The 19969-nt window shown below is 39.0% G+C and overlaps 1 protein-coding gene across 1 annotated transcript; it reads right to left on the bottom strand.

The window, feature by feature from the left end:
• Positions 1 to 3556: 3556 nt before the first annotated feature.
• On the bottom strand, positions 3557 to 9061 carry LOC127840940 (protein NipSnap homolog 3A-like). The gene is made up of 6 exons (XM_052369406.1): positions 8764 to 9061; positions 7705 to 7906; positions 5700 to 5858; positions 5071 to 5202; positions 4352 to 4423; positions 3557 to 3999 (listed from the first exon to the last, which is right to left on the bottom strand). Exons 1-6 carry the CDS (start codon positions 8824 to 8826, stop codon positions 3941 to 3943), a joined length of 687 nt encoding a protein of 228 aa, XP_052225366.1. The 5' UTR covers positions 8827 to 9061; the 3' UTR covers positions 3557 to 3940.
• Positions 9062 to 19969: the final 10908 nt, after the last annotated feature.

Genomic DNA, 19969 nt, shown 5'->3' with positions numbered 1-19969 from the left:
GTCTCGCGAGGCGAAGCGAGTAGCCGCATTATAGGCCGTTATCTTGTGGGTGGAGTCTATAATGAGGAATACGATCGAGCCAATAGGAAACGCTCGCATGGTGGCAATCTGATCACACGCAAAACTCTGATCGCTAACTTTTTTTACAATGAAAGATAGCAATTTTAAAGCAATTAAATCGCTAGTCCGGCGATACACAACTACTATTATCGTTTACGAAAGGTCAGATAGAACTAAGATTTGCGATTTAAAATTTGACACCCGTACGTTAACCCAGAGATCTATAGATATATATTTGATTAAACATCTTTGTCGGTATCTTTGTCTTTGACTATCATTTTTCTCAACGAGTCATCATTTATTTAACCGACTACTGACCACACATTGCAAGACCAATATTTGATTATGGTAGCACGCGTTTTAGCGCCATGGTGAATCGTATAAACATTCTTGGCGCATGCGTCGGTCTCTTTCTTCCCGCTTGATTTACGTACATGCTTAAATATAAACATTATTGCCACGTTAAGAGTTTGTTTAGTCAGCCGATTCCACAGATATCTGAGTTGGTTGCTATGTAATAAACTAATTGTTCAAAGGATTATCGATGTAAAAAAAAACTGCTTATAAAAATGCACACCTCAAAACAGAAAAAAATAATGCAGATTGACAGACGGACAATAGAATTGAATGCATTAACAAACACTCGCGTGTTTGGGGTGCCGATAGAGTAGTTATTCATAAGTGCATGCTTTTTGATCCGATGAGGACATTCTTTACGCTTCCATGTGGTTTTGCACTGGTTAAGGGGTTTATTCTATTGGGCTCTTATTGAAGGTTGACATGTTTCGTGAATGTGAGAAGTTCTTAATTAATTTTGAAGTTGAGTACTGACGAATCGCATCTGTCCGCGTGCTTAAGGAAAGTAATGCATGAGACTCCATACATTCTTTGGTTATTTTATATTAATGAACATCCGAGGCAGCTTTTCTAGTCACTCTTTTGTTATACGCAAATAAAGGTCTGCATTTTGTGGGGCACTGATACATATTTTTGATAAGTTACATTGGCGGAAAATTATGAGCACTGACTTAAAAAGATGAACTGCTTCTTGGCCGCTCTCAAATAACACAAGACACGAACATGTACTTTCATTTCATACATATACGTGATATTCAACTGTGGGCTTGACATTGTAGCGAGCGACATTCTTATTGCACGCGACATGTCTACGGAGCGACATTCTTATTGCACGCGACATGTCTATGGATATGAATGCCATATGTGCCAATTAAGTTCGAATTCTCATAATACACAACAAAGTTAGGAATCGGTCCAGAAAAAGAGCGATATCGCCATGAAGAACTATTAATGAGCATACGAACGAACCGGCTTGATTATTACTATCAATTGATTGAAGCTTAAATTGACAGCAAAATATGCATTGATAGTGTGAACTTAAAATATCGCATTTTTTTAAAACTATTTTCGAGGTTGGCAATGTCGGTGGTCACTAAATCGTGTGTGGTGATTACAAACGACTCGACTCCCCGCACGTAGTGGCGCAGCGTTTGCAGGTCAACGCGAGGACACTTAGCGCCGAGTGTCGTCTGCGTGTGCTTAGTGTGTCGTCGGCGTTTGCTAATGGTGTTGTCTGCTTAGAATGACGGTTCCCCACTCGCTTTCATGAATCAAAGCCAGTGGGACGTCCAGAAATGTGACCTGATAAATTGATATTGCCAAAAAAGCTTTCTTTAAAAGACAGAAGAACACACCTGAGGATCACGATTTGCAGTATCCGCACTTTGTTCGAATGTTATATATAGTGCGGCGTTCCATTTAGCAAGTATGTAATTAATCCTCATCCATTATGCGGATGTGTTATTACTAACCATACCGCACAGGTATTTTAAAAGAGCCAGTTTCACAGTTTTGACTCTTGAAATATAATTTTCTAAAAAAAAGTAACAACACAGAACATTGTCCATTGTTAAACCCATTTATGCCTATCGTCTGCCTTGGCAAACAGCGATGACCCAGATGAGACGCCGCATAATGCGGCGTCTCATCAGGGTCTACGCTGTTTGCTTAAATCAATTTCTGTAAGAAATATTTTAATTTAGAAATAAATGTACTACACATCCCTAAGTTTGGAAGTAAATTGATCCAATTTCTAAGGATGGAACAGTCCACTTGGCATGAATGGGTTAATGCATTAATCGTTTATGCTCTGGTCTGAAAATTACACCGCATGGTAATACCAAACTTCTGTTACGAATATCTGAAAAATATTTTTACAATGACATCTAATAGACATAAACCAGAAATATTCGCCTTACTCAGTGTCTACTACTAGTACATACAAATAACTACATATTGCTACTAAATCCACACAGAAGACAAAACTTTGCGATGCATTTTAAATTTTTAATAGGTCTTTTATTTAAATACCATTTTTATTTGCGTTTTCTTACCGCAAACGATTAAACTCGCCCTTTTCATTACTTGTGCTAAAATGTAAATTATGTTTAAAGCCTGAAAAAACATTTCTTTTGTTAACCACATGAACAATGACGGATTGCTTTTATGTATTGTTTTGATATAAACCATTGACTATACATTACTATACATGAATATAATGGTCAAGTGCCATGTTGTTATGTTGTATTTATAGCTCTCGAATGAATTAAGCACCTTCCAATTATTATGACCAATATAATAGTAATGCGTTAAAGAAATAACCTTTGCCCATCCATTTTGTAGTACATGCAATTCTAAATTGCATGGACATTACAGTACAAAAACATGACGGCATACATGCGATAATAACAAAATTGAACAGGCGTCAACAGTCGATATTGATGTTTAAAAACTGATAAGTAACGTCTTTATTGCGACTCTCCATCGATAACTGCATTCTCTGACACGCTGGAACATCGACTTCTACAGTATTTCAACAGCTGTTAGAAAGCTTGTTGTACTTATAATATTAACTTATCAACACATCTATATTGATGTTGTTATACGCTCGGTCAGAGAACAGCTGTCTGAGGCGCGTTTTAACATCGTATGCGTCAGAAATAAGCCTCGCTCTGGAAAAACGGGGCTTAATGCATGAGAGTGTCTTCCCAGATTAGCTTGTGCAGTCCGCACCGGCTAATCAGGGACGATACTTAAAACTTTATGATTTTTGTCGTGTAAAAGAAGTCTCTTCTGCACATAAATCCAGTCTCAGCGGAAAATGTCGTCTCTGATTAGCATTGTCAATGCACAGGCTAATCTGGGACCACACTTTGCGCACATGCATCTGTTTTCCAAAGCGCGGATAAAAAACAACAACCCTGCACTCTTGGCCTAAACAAGGAAGGTAAATACGCATGATGTTCATCAAATGAGGAAATGGAGTTGCTTCCCATGATTAGTAAATCGTATGTTTTCAACAACTTCCGCGTGATACACAGCCCTTTTGCTCTATATGCAATATAAGACCACTTCTTCATATGATATATTTTCCTTACCATGCATATAAAGTAGCGTCTTAAACCAAAAATTCAACGAAGATGGATGTTACTTTTATTTTCGAATAAACTGTACAACACAAATTTACACATTATGCACATATCTTATGCTATTATTTTACGTATTTTGTATGGAGCATTACATGGAGCATTACACATTATATAAAATATTGTTTAATATAAGCAAACTTGACCGAACAAATAAAATGCAAAACCTACATTCACATATGCAATACATGTAATGTTGCAAAAGAATCGTGTAGTATACACTATTACAAACACGCACGTTACTCTTTGAACACTCTATTTTACAAAACAATGAAAACAGACATTTAGCGAGGTATAAACAAACGTACATTTCCAAGATACATTTGATCACAAAGGAGCCAAATTGAATGGCAAATGTTCCAATCATTGGCGGAGTTCTATTTTAATGGCGACCATGGTGTTGGTGTTAGAACTTTGGACTGAATGACGTAAAATTCTGAGAAAATAAAACAACACAAAAAATATTAATACTATATACGTGTATATGTGCATGTACGTGTATATGTGCATGTACGTGTATATGTGCATGTACGTGTATATGTGCATGTACGTGCACATGAAAACCATCATCTTCAATAATGCATTTCATGACAAAAAATGAATATAATGCGACATTTAAAGAGAAAAATGTAAGGATACGTCAAATTGTACATTCATACAATGTTTAACCGATCGATTTCAGGATGATAAATCTAACAAACATAATGTAGACAATAGTATGTTTTAATTAACTTAACTTGCTGTGAAAATATTTAAGAAATATTAAAGTAAAAATGTAACAAGCTTACTATTAGTTTCGTCCGTCTTTAAAGCTGTTTTATGCACGTTGTCAAGATCGATATGGTGCCATAGCAACCATCCTGAAATGACACATTGAAACATGAACAAAACAAAGCACTCAGCCTTCTTTGTTACCCATTGTGACCTGTCATCATGAAATCGGTTTTATATTAATCTTAACATGACGATACACGCATGTAATATTATCATGTCAGGCAAATATCATACCACTTAGAATAAGAAGAGTCAAACATTTAAACAAAGACCAAGAAAGGCCATTCTTATGTATGTAAAAAGCGCTTTTAATAACAGACAGACTAAAATATACTAGACCGGTATTCTATATCGCCACGTTTGGAGATAATTTAAACTCGGAGGTATCGTTTTTTCGTTTATTAACGAATCTCTAAAACGGGGCGGTGCCAGAGATTACCGAGCGTGATGTAATATTCTCAAATAAGTAGTGTTCTGGAAAAATAAGCTTATTGCATGTGCCTAAAATGTCGTCCCAGATTAGCCTGCGCAGTCTTCACATGCAATTCGGGCACAACACATTCCGCTTTTAAGGAATTTTCATTTAAATGAATTATCTTCGAAACGAAAATCTGGTTTAGGCGGAAAGTGTCGTCCCTGATTACCCTGTGCGGACTGCACAAACCAATTTCGGACGACACTTTAAGCACAGACACTACGCAAGTTTCCCAAGAACGGGACTCAAATACATTACCGAGGTACGGCTTGGACAGCGCAGCGTACCAGCTGCCCAAGAGGGTGGCCCCGGGTCGGGCGAGATTCTTCACCAGGGAGGCGGCATGTGGCGGATCAGGTGACCAGGTCACGTGCTGCAATTCGTAGACGCCTGCAGTAAAGGTATGTTTGTGGAAGTTGGTACACACATCTCATAAGGCGTAAAAGACGTTGTTTGTTTTCACTAACCCGACCGACTTCAATTTTCTGATTCGACCCTTAACTCTTATTTTTCGGCAGTTCCGCTTGAATTTTCGATCAATTTTGCGACATTTGGTGATATTCACTGTAAACATTTAATAAACAGAATATATGTTTTGAAGACAATATGTTTTATAAATTTAAAACATGTTAATCTTAAAAAAAACATACCATATTTTATGGAGTTGTTAGCGGAAACAGAGTTTCATGCTTTAATGGACTGGAAGAGGCGGTTCTGATATTATGTGGCTCGAATATTTGCAGTTGTATCGGTCCATTCTTTTGCTTACATGCTTCATGGGAAAAGAGACGTAGAACAACAGCAGTATACCTCACTGATGTTAATATTTTGTTCTCACACGTAGGCGAAAAAAAGCTTGGAACTCATCTGCCATGTCTACACGTTACCTTTTCCTGGAGCCTCTTTGACGTCAGTGCCGGGCAGGCAGGCGAGTACATCATTCTCCTGTCGTTGTAACCATGGCAATATCTTGCTAAAGTAGTTCCCGATCCAGGCCGGATCACCGGCTAGCTTCTGGCGCACTTCCGCCCTGTGTTGCAGTGAGTCTGTGCAACAACGTAGACAGGTTTGTTAAGTATTAAGAGGCATCTAAACGAATGCAATGCACCGGAAAAGATATTGTTTATTTAATAAAGTATACATGTACTTCTTTATCATTTGTTCAATATACACAGCTCATGCACATAGTCCCTTCCATTTTATGCCCACATTTTAAAAATATGTGGACCGCCTCTTCCGTTTTTTGTCCCTCTTTTGTTTGCGAATGTTCTCTTATTTCAAAATACAGTAACGATCGGTATTTGCATAACCTTTTTGTTTGTATCATTTATATACATGTATATGAATGGATGCTTGGTTATCTCTAAAGAAAATAAACAGCATATTTAATTCACAATGTGCACAGTTTACTATTCAACGATTTTTTATGAAAGACGCCACCCTGTCCAATATCAGCCCCCTGTATTTTTAAGTATTCAACATACATAAAGTATTAACGCTCTTTAAAAAAATTCGTTGACATGGACGGAACTCACGCTTACTGTGACAATGTCTGAATGAATACGTACAAGACATTACACAATCCACGAATAGCTTCTTCACAACGAAAGTTTGATGTATAGGTTACATGAAAATCTTCTCAATACATGTATAGGCTACATGAAAATTGTCTTCTAAACAAATGTAAAGGCTACATGAATATCTTCTTCTCATCCAATTTTTAGGCTACATGAATTCTTCTCATCAAATGTATAGGGTACATGAATATCTTCTTCTCATCAGATGTAAAGGCTACACCAATAGATTTTCCTCAACACATGTATAGGCTACATGAATATCTTCTTCTCATCAAATGTAAAGGCTACATGAATATCTTCCTCTCATCAAATGTATAGGCTGAACCAATAGATTTTTCTCAACAATTGTATAGGCTACACGAATAGCTTCTTCTCAACACATGTATAGGCTACATTAATTTCTTCTTCTCAACAAATGTATAGGCTACATGAATATCTTTTGCTCTCCAATACTATAGGCTACACGAATATCTTCTTCTCAACAAATTTATAGGCTACACAAATAGATTCTTGTCAACATTTCTATAGGCTACATGAATATGTTTTTCTTAACAAATGTATTAGCAATATGTATACCTTCTTCTAGACAAATGTATCAGCAATATGCATACCTTCTTCTCCACAAATGATGAGACGACATGACATGTATATGCGTTTGACTACTCCAAGGGTAAATTGGCACAAGCAAACTGTGCAATATTTACTGAACTGAATGTTTTATACATATCAGTATTGTAATTTATAGTGTTTTATGTTTGACTGAATGGAAATGCGTAATATCTACAGCTGTATGCGAACGAATATATGTTTCACATCTAATATGTTTACACAGCTGTGATGTATTGGATCTCATTTGTCACTTATGAAAATGTCGATAATGGTAAAGACCAAATTACGCGTTAAACATAATAACAAAAAAAAGTTAAAAACGCTCAAAAACTGGACGCCATATTAAACCTCACAGATAAAATGTATATACATGTACATGAAGAAACAAATGAGATCTTTCTGAATCTTAGAAGAGTTTATTATGTTGATGTGAAAATAATGGTTATTTAATTATACGAGCCGCATTCTGGGAAAATTGGGCTTAATGCATGTGAGTAAAGTGTGGTCCCAGCCCTGCCTGCGCAATCCGCACAGGCTTATCGGGAACGACACTTTACTATTTTAATGTTTATTTCGTTAATAGAAAGCTTGTTTTTAGCGACACTCCAGTTGCGGCGGAAAGTGTCGTCCCTCATCTGAGGTACATAAAGCCCAGTATTCCGAAACGAGGCTCAAGTAGTCCCTCAGAGCTCGGCTAGCTTTGTACCGTATTCCCAGATGTGCACCATGTCGTTGATTCCGCCTCCCAGCTCGCACGTCCAGTAACCCAGGCAACGCGAGTGCGCGAAACGCAGGTGCAGCCACTCCTTGCTGAGGTCTAAGAACTGGCGCTGGTCACGTGGATGAACGACGTACGTCCGCAGCTCGTACACTTTCCCACCACCCTCCGATGACGTCGAGAACTGCTTCTGAAAACCGGAAGCCACGTTTGCTTAGATCCGATTTGTATCTACATAATGTAATAGTAACGGAATAGATCTAACTATCGGTTATATGAGACGACGACAATGACCGTTTTACGCCTCGAAATTCAGGTGTTTTTTGTTTGAGTCATTTGTCGTCCTAGTTTTCGTAGAGAGCGTGCATTGCTATTCGCAATTTTAGCACAGGTGAATTCCTTTTATGTGGCCGGAAAGGTATTTAAAATTTGATGGTTGTCTAATGAACGCGTACATTCGTGGCACAAACATTTCAGTGATAAAAAGCAGGGCGAAGACATGTATGTATGCACTTGTACTTTTGAATAACGGTATCAGTTGACAATTAATAGAGTAGTGGTCGGAAATGGCTGGTGTGCCGAAGTCAGCACTTCAAGGGTTTAAGTCACATACCTCAGGAGGGGGCAGCAGTTGGGAAGGGGTGTAACGGTGCGGGGGGGGGGGGCGGTAGCAATTGGAGAATAACATATGGGGGAGCGAGTAGCAGTTGGTGGAGGGGGTAGCAGTTGGGGGAGGGGGTAGCAGTTTAGGGAGGTAATGGCAGTTGGTGGAGGGAGTAGCAGCTTTGGGTAGGGGGTAGCACTGTGTGTGTATTCGGTGGGGGGGGGGGGGGAGGTAGCAACTAATGCCGATTGCCTGCGGAGCCAATTTAGAGCTTTATGTCATTCAGCCTAGTGATTTACCTTTCAGACAAACATAATACGCATAACATTAGTCATTAAAAGACAAATATAACTCAGCAGTTATGATCCCTAATGAAATGGACATGTCTTATCAAAGTTGTCCTTTGGGGTCTAACAAGTAAAGTAATTATAAACGAGCCTTACCGTGAGAGCGACTCTGTACAAACTCGGTAGCCAACTTCCATGTGCACGCTTTACAAACACCATTTTCGTAACTTTATTTTCACCTCTGTATCACTTAAATAGCCTCTGAGTGTGTTAGATCCTGGTTGTTTTCAAATCGCGACACGTTTTGCACATACTGTATAGTTTGTAGAGCAAACTGTTTACATTATTCGCCATTTAAACATGCAGCTGATAACGAAATCAAGCGACCTATATTTGGTTTGCTTTTCAAGTACCTATTAATATGTATAGTAATGAACACGTGTGTACACTTTCGATGGGGAGTCGTATCTTACAATCATAGAGACTGTTTGTAAAAACAAAGGATATCTATTTTGAATATAATGAAAGTAATTCACACAAGGATGTGTCTTGCAAAAGTTGAATATCATGATAATGTCTTGCAATAATTTGAATGACATTTGCGCAAGCTGTATATTTATTTTGCAACATTTGAATATGGTTTGCAACTTTAATGAATGTAATGTATACATGTTGAATATGGTTTGCAATTATTGTGAATGTAACTTACGCAAGATTTACACAAGTTGAATATGGCTTGGTACTATTATAAATGTAATTTACACAAGTTGAATATGTCATGGTTCGCGGTTACGCCGTAAGGATTTTGTCACGAACGCAACAAAAGTTTAAGCCCAAGTCTCACTTTTGCCGATAGAGCCCCGGTCCATCCTGGTTTGCTAACGCAGGTCGACCGGCGAGAACCGGGATGGTGCGTAAAATTGTTTTTAACGCGGTCGCACTATTTCCCGGTGCCGCCCCGGTTGAAGCCGGTCAACAACCCGGCAGAGTCCCGGTCAACCCCGGACTAGCTACGGTTTATCCCGTTGAAGCCCCGGCAGAGCCACGGTTGTCGCCGGTAATGCCCAGGTGGAGCCCCGGTGAATGCCGGTAGCGTCCCGACAGAGCGCCGGTGTACCGTAGCTATACCGGGAATCTGCCGGCATTCAGCGGGGCTTCACCGGGGCACCACGGCGACAACCGGGGCGTTGCCGTAGTTTTCACCGGGTTGTTCCCGGTGCCATCCCGGTTGTTCCCGGTGCCGCGCCGGTCGTTGCCGGTCTTTACCGGTGACTCCCGGTTCACCCCGGAGGTATTAAACATTTTAATACTTTCCCGGTGGAGCCCCGGTTGTCCCCGGTAGAGCCCCGGTTCATCCCGGTGGTGCCCGGATCACGCACCGGAGCTCCATCGGCATCATAGTGAGACTGGGCCTTTAATCGTGATACATCGGCTATCTCCGGACTCCTCAGATTTAAGCAATAAATCGCCTGCTGATCCAGAGTGATGCGTGAAGTGTCACCGCTATTTCGACATTGATTAACATTTTCAAAGTAACGCATTTCGTACTTTTCAAATAAGAAGGGGTCGTTAATTTGAACAACAGTAACTGCACGAAAAATTAAGTTTGCATTTACATCTGCCACATGACCTCCATGATCGCTGCACGCATCACTAATGAATAAGGTCTATATTTAGCGAGCATGTAATAAGTATACGTTATAACGTTGTTTAGTATATGTTTAATCGAAGACAAACTATTAAAACTGTGAAACAGTGAGATATCAGTAAAATAACGAATGAATTATCCAACAGTGAAATTGTAAAACTTCATTTTATGATAGGAAATATATAATTTTAGAAGTTTTATGAAAACATTAATACAGCTTAAAATGAAATCCAAATATTAAGACTTTACTATACACGTTTGGGACGCACATTTTTTTTCTGGATTTGAGTCGCAGCCACACAGTTCTTTTTGGGGTAACGCAAACAAGTTGAATATAGCGAGCAAATATAATGACTGTACTTCACGCACGCTAGAAGAGGAGAGAGGCTTGGCCAATCCATTTCGTTTTTAGCTCTTTATCGGAGGCCCACGTGGCCGATGTCTCGCCTTGATGGATTGATGTGGTATTCGCTATCCTTACGAGTTTTCTGTGAAGACAGAATACCGGGATGTCCTGTCAAACGGTAACGCAGTATGTACCATTATATTTGCGGTCTAGGTGCTTTCTATGTGAGAATCCGGAATTTTGTTCTCACTCCAGGAGGGTCTTCCGTCCTGTGGGTAGGCTGATTCCTACTTGGGCGGTCCTTAGAAGGACCTTTTTGTAGCCATTTGGGGAAATAGATATGTCTTCGGGTGTTGAAATATCTAATACGCGGAGGCTGGACTACCTCCCTTTGGTTTTTCCTTTGTAGCCTGAGACTATTTGTAGTCGCATGTCCCCTTATGGCTGTGGTCAGCCTATTAGCCGTCCATGAAGAGTCTAGTGAGGTTTATCGTTCCTTTTAGGGCCAGTCTGCAGAAATGTGCCTCAAAATTCTTGTCGTTTATTCCCTGCATTTGTAGGGTTTTAGTGTTCTGTTTGTGCCAACCTCCTAATGCACCTACAGCAAAGCCTTTGATCTCCACCTTGTCGACTTTGTATTGGTTGACGATAGTTTGTGTCAACTGCTGGTACTTATTCCTTTTCTGTTCTTTGGCTTTTCTTATTCCATCGTTGCTTTCACAAACGACTGTTGGGTCTATCACAATTGCCACTTTTTCATTCACTAAGATTCAGTCTGGTATGAATGTTTCAAGGGCCCCTTGTATTTCCGCTTGCAGACGCGGCTCGTAGTTTACTAACCATCCTACGGTTTTCGCTATCTCTGCGAGTGTTTCAACGATCGCATTGTGTCGTTTTATTCTATATCCCTTCGTTTTGGGACTCCAACCCGAGATGTGTCCTACTGTTTCCGGGATTGGCGGCAGTGTCTACACATCGTGTCTGTGGCGTTATTTTTCGCACGCGCTAGTGTAGTTTTGGTCGGATAAGTGTCGGTTCTTAGCTTGACGTCCGTTATGAAATCGCTTTACGTAAAGTATGTTTGTCGACAATCCAACCATGTGTTGGACTGTGGTAGAGTGTGAGCTTTATGGCTTTTGCATGTGTTCAGTTTGGTCCATTCTTGTTTGAGTTTAGGGCGCCACTGAACTTTGGTTTTTAGTTTCTTTGGTAGTTTTAGACCAGTTTGGTTTGTAATGTCAATGAATTTTTCAGCAAGTTTGTACACCTCGGCCATTCGCCTTATTTTGGCATCGCTCGATTGTGCGATGCGTTTTAGGTTGTTTGTCCTCTGAGCCGGCGCACATAGTTCGTACTGTGGGAGGACAAGTCCCCATTGTCCCATCGACTCATAAAAGAAGACGTATGGAGAACATTCTGGCAGTTTTAGCCATCCTCTCACCTTCGCTCTAAGGACGCAGTCTTACTCCTTTAGTACACCCTTTGGATAGTCTGTGTGCATTAAGGGATATGTCAGTCTGGGCAGGATATATTGTTTTACAATTACCAGTTTTGCCTGGGTTTCAGGTAGACTTTTCCCACTTTTGTTATCATTTCTTTTAGGACCGCTACTGGGTTAGGGCGTATTTTGTTTTTCCACGGGTTCATTTTTGACCCAAGGTATTTCAGAGTGTTCTCTGGATTCATCAGAGGGATTGCGTGGCCTTCTATATGGATTGGTGTTTTATGGTCGTTGTATATCAAGCTTCTTCTCCCGTATGGGGTGATGGTGTATGCGACGCATTTGTTGATATTGAGCTTCATTCCCGTGGTATTGCAGAAGTTTTGAAATAAACCAAGGTTGTGGTTCATTTCTTCTGTAGTATTTGTTAGGAGGGCGTTGTCATCTGCATTACACAATGATTCTATGAATTCTCCCTCTTTTTGGCCAAATTTATATCCATTTTCCTGAGCGGTTATTTCCGCAAGTAGTGGTCCATTGCTATGTTGAAGAGCAAGGGACTGAGTGGGTCTCCTTGTTTGACACCTTGTTTAATAGGTATCTCATTTGTTGCTCCTCGCTTAGTTTTGAATGTAGTTGAGGCTCCCTCATATAAGTATGTTATTACACTTATAAAATGGGTTTCGGTGTTGAACCTTTCTAATCCAGCTGTCAAATGGTGGTCGGATACCGTGTCAAATGCCTTTGCCAGATCGAGAAAGGCCACACTGAGGGGATTACGTTTCTCTTTGCATCTTTTATGGTTTCTGAGGTGGGAATTTTCAGCACAGCCTGCTGCATCTATGAAGCCTCTTTGTTTTTCATTTAGAGGGTAGCTCACGAGTACCATCTTTGCTAAGCAGCTGGTATATAGCCTTGTGTACCACAGATGATATGGTCAGAGGACGCCAATTGTTGACGTCGTCTAGCTTGGTGTCTCTTTTTGGAAGGAAAATTGATCTGTTTTTCTTTATTAACTGTGGCAATTTGACTCGCCCTGGAGAACGCCTCTGTGATCTCCTTTGGGGAGAAAGGCTTGAGCAGTGTTATATTGTCTGCCGGCTGTTGCGCTGGTGGGAAATTGCTTAGGTCAACAGGCCGTGATATTCCACCCATTCGCTCGGTGTACACTTTTTCCACCTCAGCTGGGTCTAAATCACATTTTGGCGAGCCCTCCTTTCCGTCGAGGAGGAGGTTGGCTAGTGCCTTTTTGTCTTTGTTGTAAAGGTTCTGGTGAATGCGAAAGGTCTCCGCCTTTTTGCGAGCATTTTTGCTCTTTGCTTGGGACTTTCCGCTTTTGTTTTTGTTGCCTTTGGTCTATTTGGCTGTCTTAGTGCATACTTTTGAAACTTCGTCCAGTAGGGACGTAAGCTCTTCCTCAATGAATTTTCCATTTATTGCATCAGTCAATATTTTTGCTGATGTATGTGGCCAGTTGGTTTCTCCTATATTGCTGCGTTTATAAAGCTTCCCGTCACCAGTAATGTTTGTTGTTTCATCTTTGGTGCGGTGTTGGCCTCCGGTTTTGATGACCGGGATTTACTCTTTTCCATAGGAGGGTTATTGGATTGGCCTTTTTGTATCAAACCAGCGACTTCCTTTGTCCTTCTTTTGTCACTGATTTGTTTGGAAGTGAATTCTGGGAGTTCTTCACTTATAGCCTGGTTGATGTTTCGTACATCTTTGTATTTTTCCTCCAGTTCCAGCAATTTTGCAACTTGTGTTTCTGTCCACTGACCCTTTTTACTTGCGACAGATGGCTCTTTATCCAATCTTTTGTTTGCCCTTTCTTGCCTTTTCCTTTCAACATCTGCCGTCTTGGTGTTTTCCTTTTCTCGTCACAGAAATTAGGATGCTTGGGTGAGATGTGGACACATAGGCCCATTGCCGTCGAGAATGTCCTGGCGCATTCGGAACATGCGTGCGTTATGGCATGAGCACTATCGGTATCCTTTTCCGTTACATTACTCAGTCCGGTATTCGGATCGTGATGTACTGCCATCGTTTGCATGTTTTCGGGTTCTTCTGGATCAGTGTACATTGTGATTTCCACTGTTCTTTGTGTATCTTCCGTAACTAACGGCTTTGCCTTTGTCTGACACGGTTCTTTGCCTTTTCTGCATATAACGTGGTGTATTGCAATTCCTTTGGTGGAACAGTTTCTTTTCCCACAGATTTTGCACTTGAAAATTGTGAAGTTGTCTTTATGCCTTTTGCTAATGTGGTTGCATAGGGATTTGATCGTTTCGAATAGTTCAAAACACCCTGTGCATTTTGTCACTTGGTATGGACAATCGATGACATATACTTGTTCATCTTTTGCATCCATACAATCTGCTAGATCGATTATATTGATGGCCTCCTTTAGTGCATCGGACATATCGCAGTCAGTAATATCATGCGCCTCTCATTTCTGGAGGTCAACTCCCCTGATCGGGATCCCATTTCTTTCGATGATGCCCGTCCCTGGGCCTGCCTCTCCTCTTGCAAACACTAATGTCGGCTGCTTCCGATACCCTTTTCTTTGTGAATTTACTTCGGTCTCAATTGTGTTTAGACTCGTTTTCTCATTTTCATTCTCACTTGTGTTTTGTCTTTCTTTCTCACTTTCAGACTCGGCCTTATCTTTGACAGTCCCGCTGGTCGGGTTGGTGTCATTTCTGGTAAGATTGGTGCCGTTCTCAGGGTGAAGGTGCTCCCCATGAGGGTTCGTTTTTCCTGATCTCCAGATGATCGGGTTTTACGTTATCACTGACAGTCCCGCTGGTCGGGTTTGTGTCGACAGGGATAACATTGTTTGGGCCCTCGAGGTTTCGATGTTTCCTGGAGGGTTCGTTGCTCGTGATCTTCCTTTGCTCGGTTATGGCTTTTGTCGTTGGCTGACCGAGGGCTGCTGGCTCTGTGTGCCCAGCCTCCGCCCCTACACTGTCGTTTAGCCATGGCGTTTTTGCCTTGTTTAGAGGCCGCCTCCCTATATGGGGGTCGGTCAAGTCAGTTACCTCTTTTCTGCTTGGTCGTCTATTATATCTCTTCGAGTTGTAATAGGTAATGTGGAATTGCACTGGAATGGGGTTTGGCTTCCCTGGTTTCCCGAAGGTCCACAGGTACTCCCGACTCTCACGTGAATCTGCTGATTCGGACGTAGCCATTAAGAGAGTCTTAAGACTCTTGCTTACAGAAGTTGAATATGATTTGCAATTATTATGAATGTACATGCTGTACACGTCTTGCAGAAGTTGAATATGATTTGCAATTATTATGAATGTACATGCTGTACACTTCTTGCAGATGTTGAATATGATTTGCAATTATTATGAATGTACATGCTGTACACGTCTTGCAGAAGTTGAATATGATTTGCAATTATTATGAATGTACATGCTGTACACTTCTTGCAGAAGTTGAATATGATTTGCAATTATTATGAATGTACATGCTGTACACGTCTTGCAGAAGTTGAATATGATTTGCAATTATTATGAATGTACATGCTGTACACGTCTTGCAGATGTTGAATATAGCTTGCAATTATTATGAATGTACATGCTGTACACGTCTTGCAGATGTTGAATATAGCTTGCAATTATTATGAATGTACATGCTGTGCACGTCTTGCAGAAGTTGAATATGATTTGCAATTATTATGAATGTACATGCTGTACACGTCTTGCAGATGTTGAATATGATTTGCAATTATTATGAATGTACATGCTGTACACGTCTTGCAGATGTTGAATATAGCTTGCAATTATTATGAATGTACATGCTGTACACGTCTTGCAGATGTTGAATATAGCTTGCAATTATTATGAATGTACATGCTGTACACGTCTTGCAGAAGTTGAATATGATTTGCAATTATTATGAATGTACATGCTGTACACGTCTTGCAGATGTTGAATATAGCTTGCAATTATTATGACTTGTATTTAAACACGTTTGTAATTTATCTTGCAAACGTTGGATGTGACTTGCAATTATAATAAATGTAATGTACATAACGTAAGTTGAATATGGCTTGTAATGTTAATGCCTGTAATGTAGACATGTTGCATGAGTCTGTAATTAGTTGACTATGGCTTGCAATCATTATGATTGTAATTTACATATATTGTATATGTCCTGCAAAAGTTGAATACGAATTGCAATTTGTTTGTTTGTAATGTACACGCGTTGTATGCATCTTGCAAAAATTGAATATGGTTTGCAAATATTATGATTGTAATTTACACATGCTGTATAGGTCTGGCTAAAGTTGAATATTGCTTGCAATAATAAATGACTGTAATTTACACAAGCTGTATATTTATCTTGCAAAAGTTGAATATTGCTTAAAATTATTATGACAGTTATTTACACAAGCTGTATATTTATCTTGAAAAATTTGAATATGGCTGAAAATTAGTATGACAGTTATTTACACAAGCTGTATATTTACCTTGCAAAAGTTGAATATGGCTTAAAATTATTATGACTTTAATTTGCACATGCTGTTCATTTATCTTGCAAAAGGTGAATATGGCTTAAAATTATTATGACTTTAATTTGTACATGCTGCATTTGTATCTTGCAAAAGTTGAATATGGTTTGCAATTACTATGACTATAATTTGCGCAAGTTGTATATCGGTCTTGCAAAAGTCGAATATGGCTTAAATTTAATATGACTATAATTTACACATATTGTTTATGTCTTGCAAGAGTCGTATGATGGCTCTTATTTATTAGGTTTGTTATGTACACCTGTTTTATATGTCTTGCAAAAGTGTTGTATGGCTTGCAATTAGTATGTCTGTAATTTAATCATCAGGTATATGTCATGCAAAAGTTGTATATGATTTACAATTATTATTTAGGTAATTTAAGCATGTCGTTCATTTCTTGTAGAAGTTTAATATGGTTTTGATAATTATGTAAATTTACACGGGTTCGTTTTGTCTGGCAAGTACTATGACTGTAAGTTACGCCAATATGTGTGCCTTGCAAGCGTGAAATATAGTTTGCAATTATTGAGAATCCAATGTACTTCAGTTGAATATGGTTCGCATTTATAACAATGGTATTGGTTGTATATGAGGTGCAAAAATTGAATTTGGCTTGCAATTAGTATGACTGTAATTTACGCTTCCAGTTTTTTTATCTTGTAAAAGTGGAATATGGCCTGCAATTATAGTGAGATTTGACATAGTTGCATCTTGGTACCCACAGTAAGGCAAATATATTATCAAATACGATTTAATTGTGCAAATAAAGAACAAAAATACATTTTTTTATCGAGATAGGACAATATGAGCGGGCAATGAAGATGAATTTGGCGTTGCAGCCCATGTTGATCATTTCAAATAAAATCTTTCGGTTTCGAACATATGGATCTTATTGGGGACCCAACAAATCCCTCGGAACAAGCAAATGTAATATGCACTTGTGTAAAATTAAAGTTTTACTATTGACAAGATATTTTAGGTCGTGGTAATTTGAAGGAAAATACATAACCCCGTGGATTTAGGTCAAGTTTATTTGTGACACGCGTAAATTATGCGGGAAAAGCCATTATTCACTTAGTTCCGAATAACAACTATTGTCTGCACACGTGTTAAAATTTGGCCACGGCCTTCCACAAATGACCTATCTAGTGCAATTCCTGTATAAATGGAACATACACGTTGTTCTCCACTTAGTATCGATAAGAACAATCTACGTACAGCATGGATAAAATAGATTTCTTTGTTTTGTGCATACTTTCGGTAGGTAAACAAATGTAATCATATTTGGGAATCCATGTATATAGAAAGACATCAATTTGTAATTCTTTACTAAAATAATGGTGTTTAAGGCATGAAGAAACGAATATTGATTTTTTGGCATGTTTACGGTACCGAGTTTATGTAAAATGTAAAACATGTGACATTGTATTGTATTATTTTGCATAAACTATTATAAACTTGAAAAATGAAACTATCTGTATAATGTTAAAACTGAGCATGAAACTTCCCGTCCTTGTCCCGAGGATAGGAATGGTAAAGAAATATTAAAATGTGACACTTCACATCAAATGTCACCATCATGTGTTCACTTAGAGTTTGATGCATATCCAATACGGTGTAAAGTTCTAGTTATTGTGCTATATTTTTAAGCCGTATAATAGCACTTTAAATTACCCATACATAAGAACTAGACGTATTGCTGAACAGTTATTGGCAGTGTTTGTCGATAACCATAATATATTCACTTATTTTCCATATGTTCATGTTATTTTTGTGTTAATAGACGGCGTTCTGCGATGAAGTGTGCATCCCCGGAAATGACACCACCTGTCCGACGGGACACTGCTGTTTAAAGCACGTAAGGTTGCACATGAATTAAAACCAAAAGCCTTTTTATACCACAATTACTGAAGCTTAATAAAATCAAAGCGCCAATGACTACACGTGCTCACTATCAGGGCCAAACAAACCTTCTTCGCAACGGGCCTCTTTTTCTTCCTTTTAACCAAAAAGGCCCTTTTCCCTACATACATTTCTTTAAAATCATGCATTTTTCTCGAAATTTCCAATCTACCTCAGCATTTTTCATTCCCCAAAGCCATGAAATTGTGTCTTTTTTCCCCGAAAAAAAGGCTGTGGCCCTTTCCCTAAAGTTGGTGTTTTGGCCCTGACTTTTGCGTAACATTTATGCCATCGCAGTCTTTTCGATATATTAATTTTTTATAACAAAATGAATAAAACGGAGTCGGATGAAAAATGTTTTTTCGTGATACTTAATGGTGTAGAATAACTTAGAGATATACCCGAATAAACATAGAAGTAGCCTATATTATTATTAAGAATTTTGTTTGGTTAAGAATAATAAACATAGTAATTTTAAATCTATACACCATAAGCAAATGAAACCAACACATTTAACAGTTGTATGTGTATATTTATATAGAGCCCCTCGGCGTACACCCCTTTATACCCGGGACTTAAGCCCTCGTTCGAGATCTCTTGCGTGCCCTTCAGACAGCGCGGGGAGTTCTGTTACCCTTTCCAAAACCGCGAGATTTGTCTGTGCGATTCCAGCCTCATATGCGCGACCAACGGCGGCTGGTATGGGCATTGTGTTTGATCGGGAAATAAAGATTTAAAAATGATTAATAAATTACAAACACTAGTAATACACATATTTGATGATTTATTTTTTTATGAAAGAAAATGGAAGGAGAAATTTGAAGAGAGAGGTAGCAACAGAAGAGTAAGCGATTACGAGGAGATAAAGAAAGGATATGCATAAAAAATAGATATGCAGATGAAGTTATAGAGAGGTATATAAAAAGAAAGACTACACGCACCATGTACCGATGGCAGAGGTCTCTTGAGCAGCGCCATAATAATTGGACTGAGTTGTAAACTTTGTGGAAGACGTTGCATGAAACGCACATGTATATGTGTGTACCAGATTGTTTTGTAGTGCAACATGATTTTTCAATATCGCCATATGTAGTCTTTTTCTTTAAGGTACTTAATTTGACTCTGAGTCAATCGATTTGTATTTAAATATTACGCTTATACAGCTCAATAGTAATTCAGTCAAGTTTTCTAAACTTTGTCGTAATGGTAGACGTTATTTTGTCAGTGGTAATTAATATTTGAAATGTTGCAAAAACTTTGTGTGTAAAACATATACAGTGTTGGGAAATTAGTTCAACAATATGGCATGTTTAAAGTTGACAGGATACGTTATCATATAAATTCTCAATGGGGTTTACACACGGGTTGGACAGAATGTAAACACACAATTAAGAACTTCCTTTTTGCAAATATCTCATGTTTTTGAAAAACATTTGCCAAAATATTTAGTACACAAAAGACAGTTTGTCTTGCCGTTTGTGCCGATATCTTTAGATTTAAGAA

Source organism: Dreissena polymorpha, chromosome 8 (assembly GCF_020536995.1).
Source record: "Dreissena polymorpha isolate Duluth1 chromosome 8, UMN_Dpol_1.0, whole genome shotgun sequence".
NCBI lineage: Eukaryota > Metazoa > Mollusca > Bivalvia > Myida > Dreissenidae > Dreissena > Dreissena polymorpha.
The sequence above is the reverse complement of the archived record's forward strand: the minus strand, read 5'-3'. Positions and strand labels throughout refer to the sequence as shown.

Bases quoted from the DNA above. Each gene is read 5' to 3' on its own strand.
- LOC127840940 (XM_052369406.1), bottom strand. From the start codon at position 8,826: ATGGTGTTTGTAAAGCGTGCACATGGAAGTTGGCTACCGAGTTTGTAC. The intron at 5,203-5,699 runs GTAACGTGTAGA...CCTTTACTGCAG, and splicing joins CAAAGAGGCTCCAGGAAAAG to GCGTCTACGAATTGCAGCAC. The intron at 4,424-5,070 runs GTAATGTATTTG...GTGTCATTTCAG, and splicing joins GCTGTCCAAGCCGTACCTCG to GATGGTTGCTATGGCACCAT.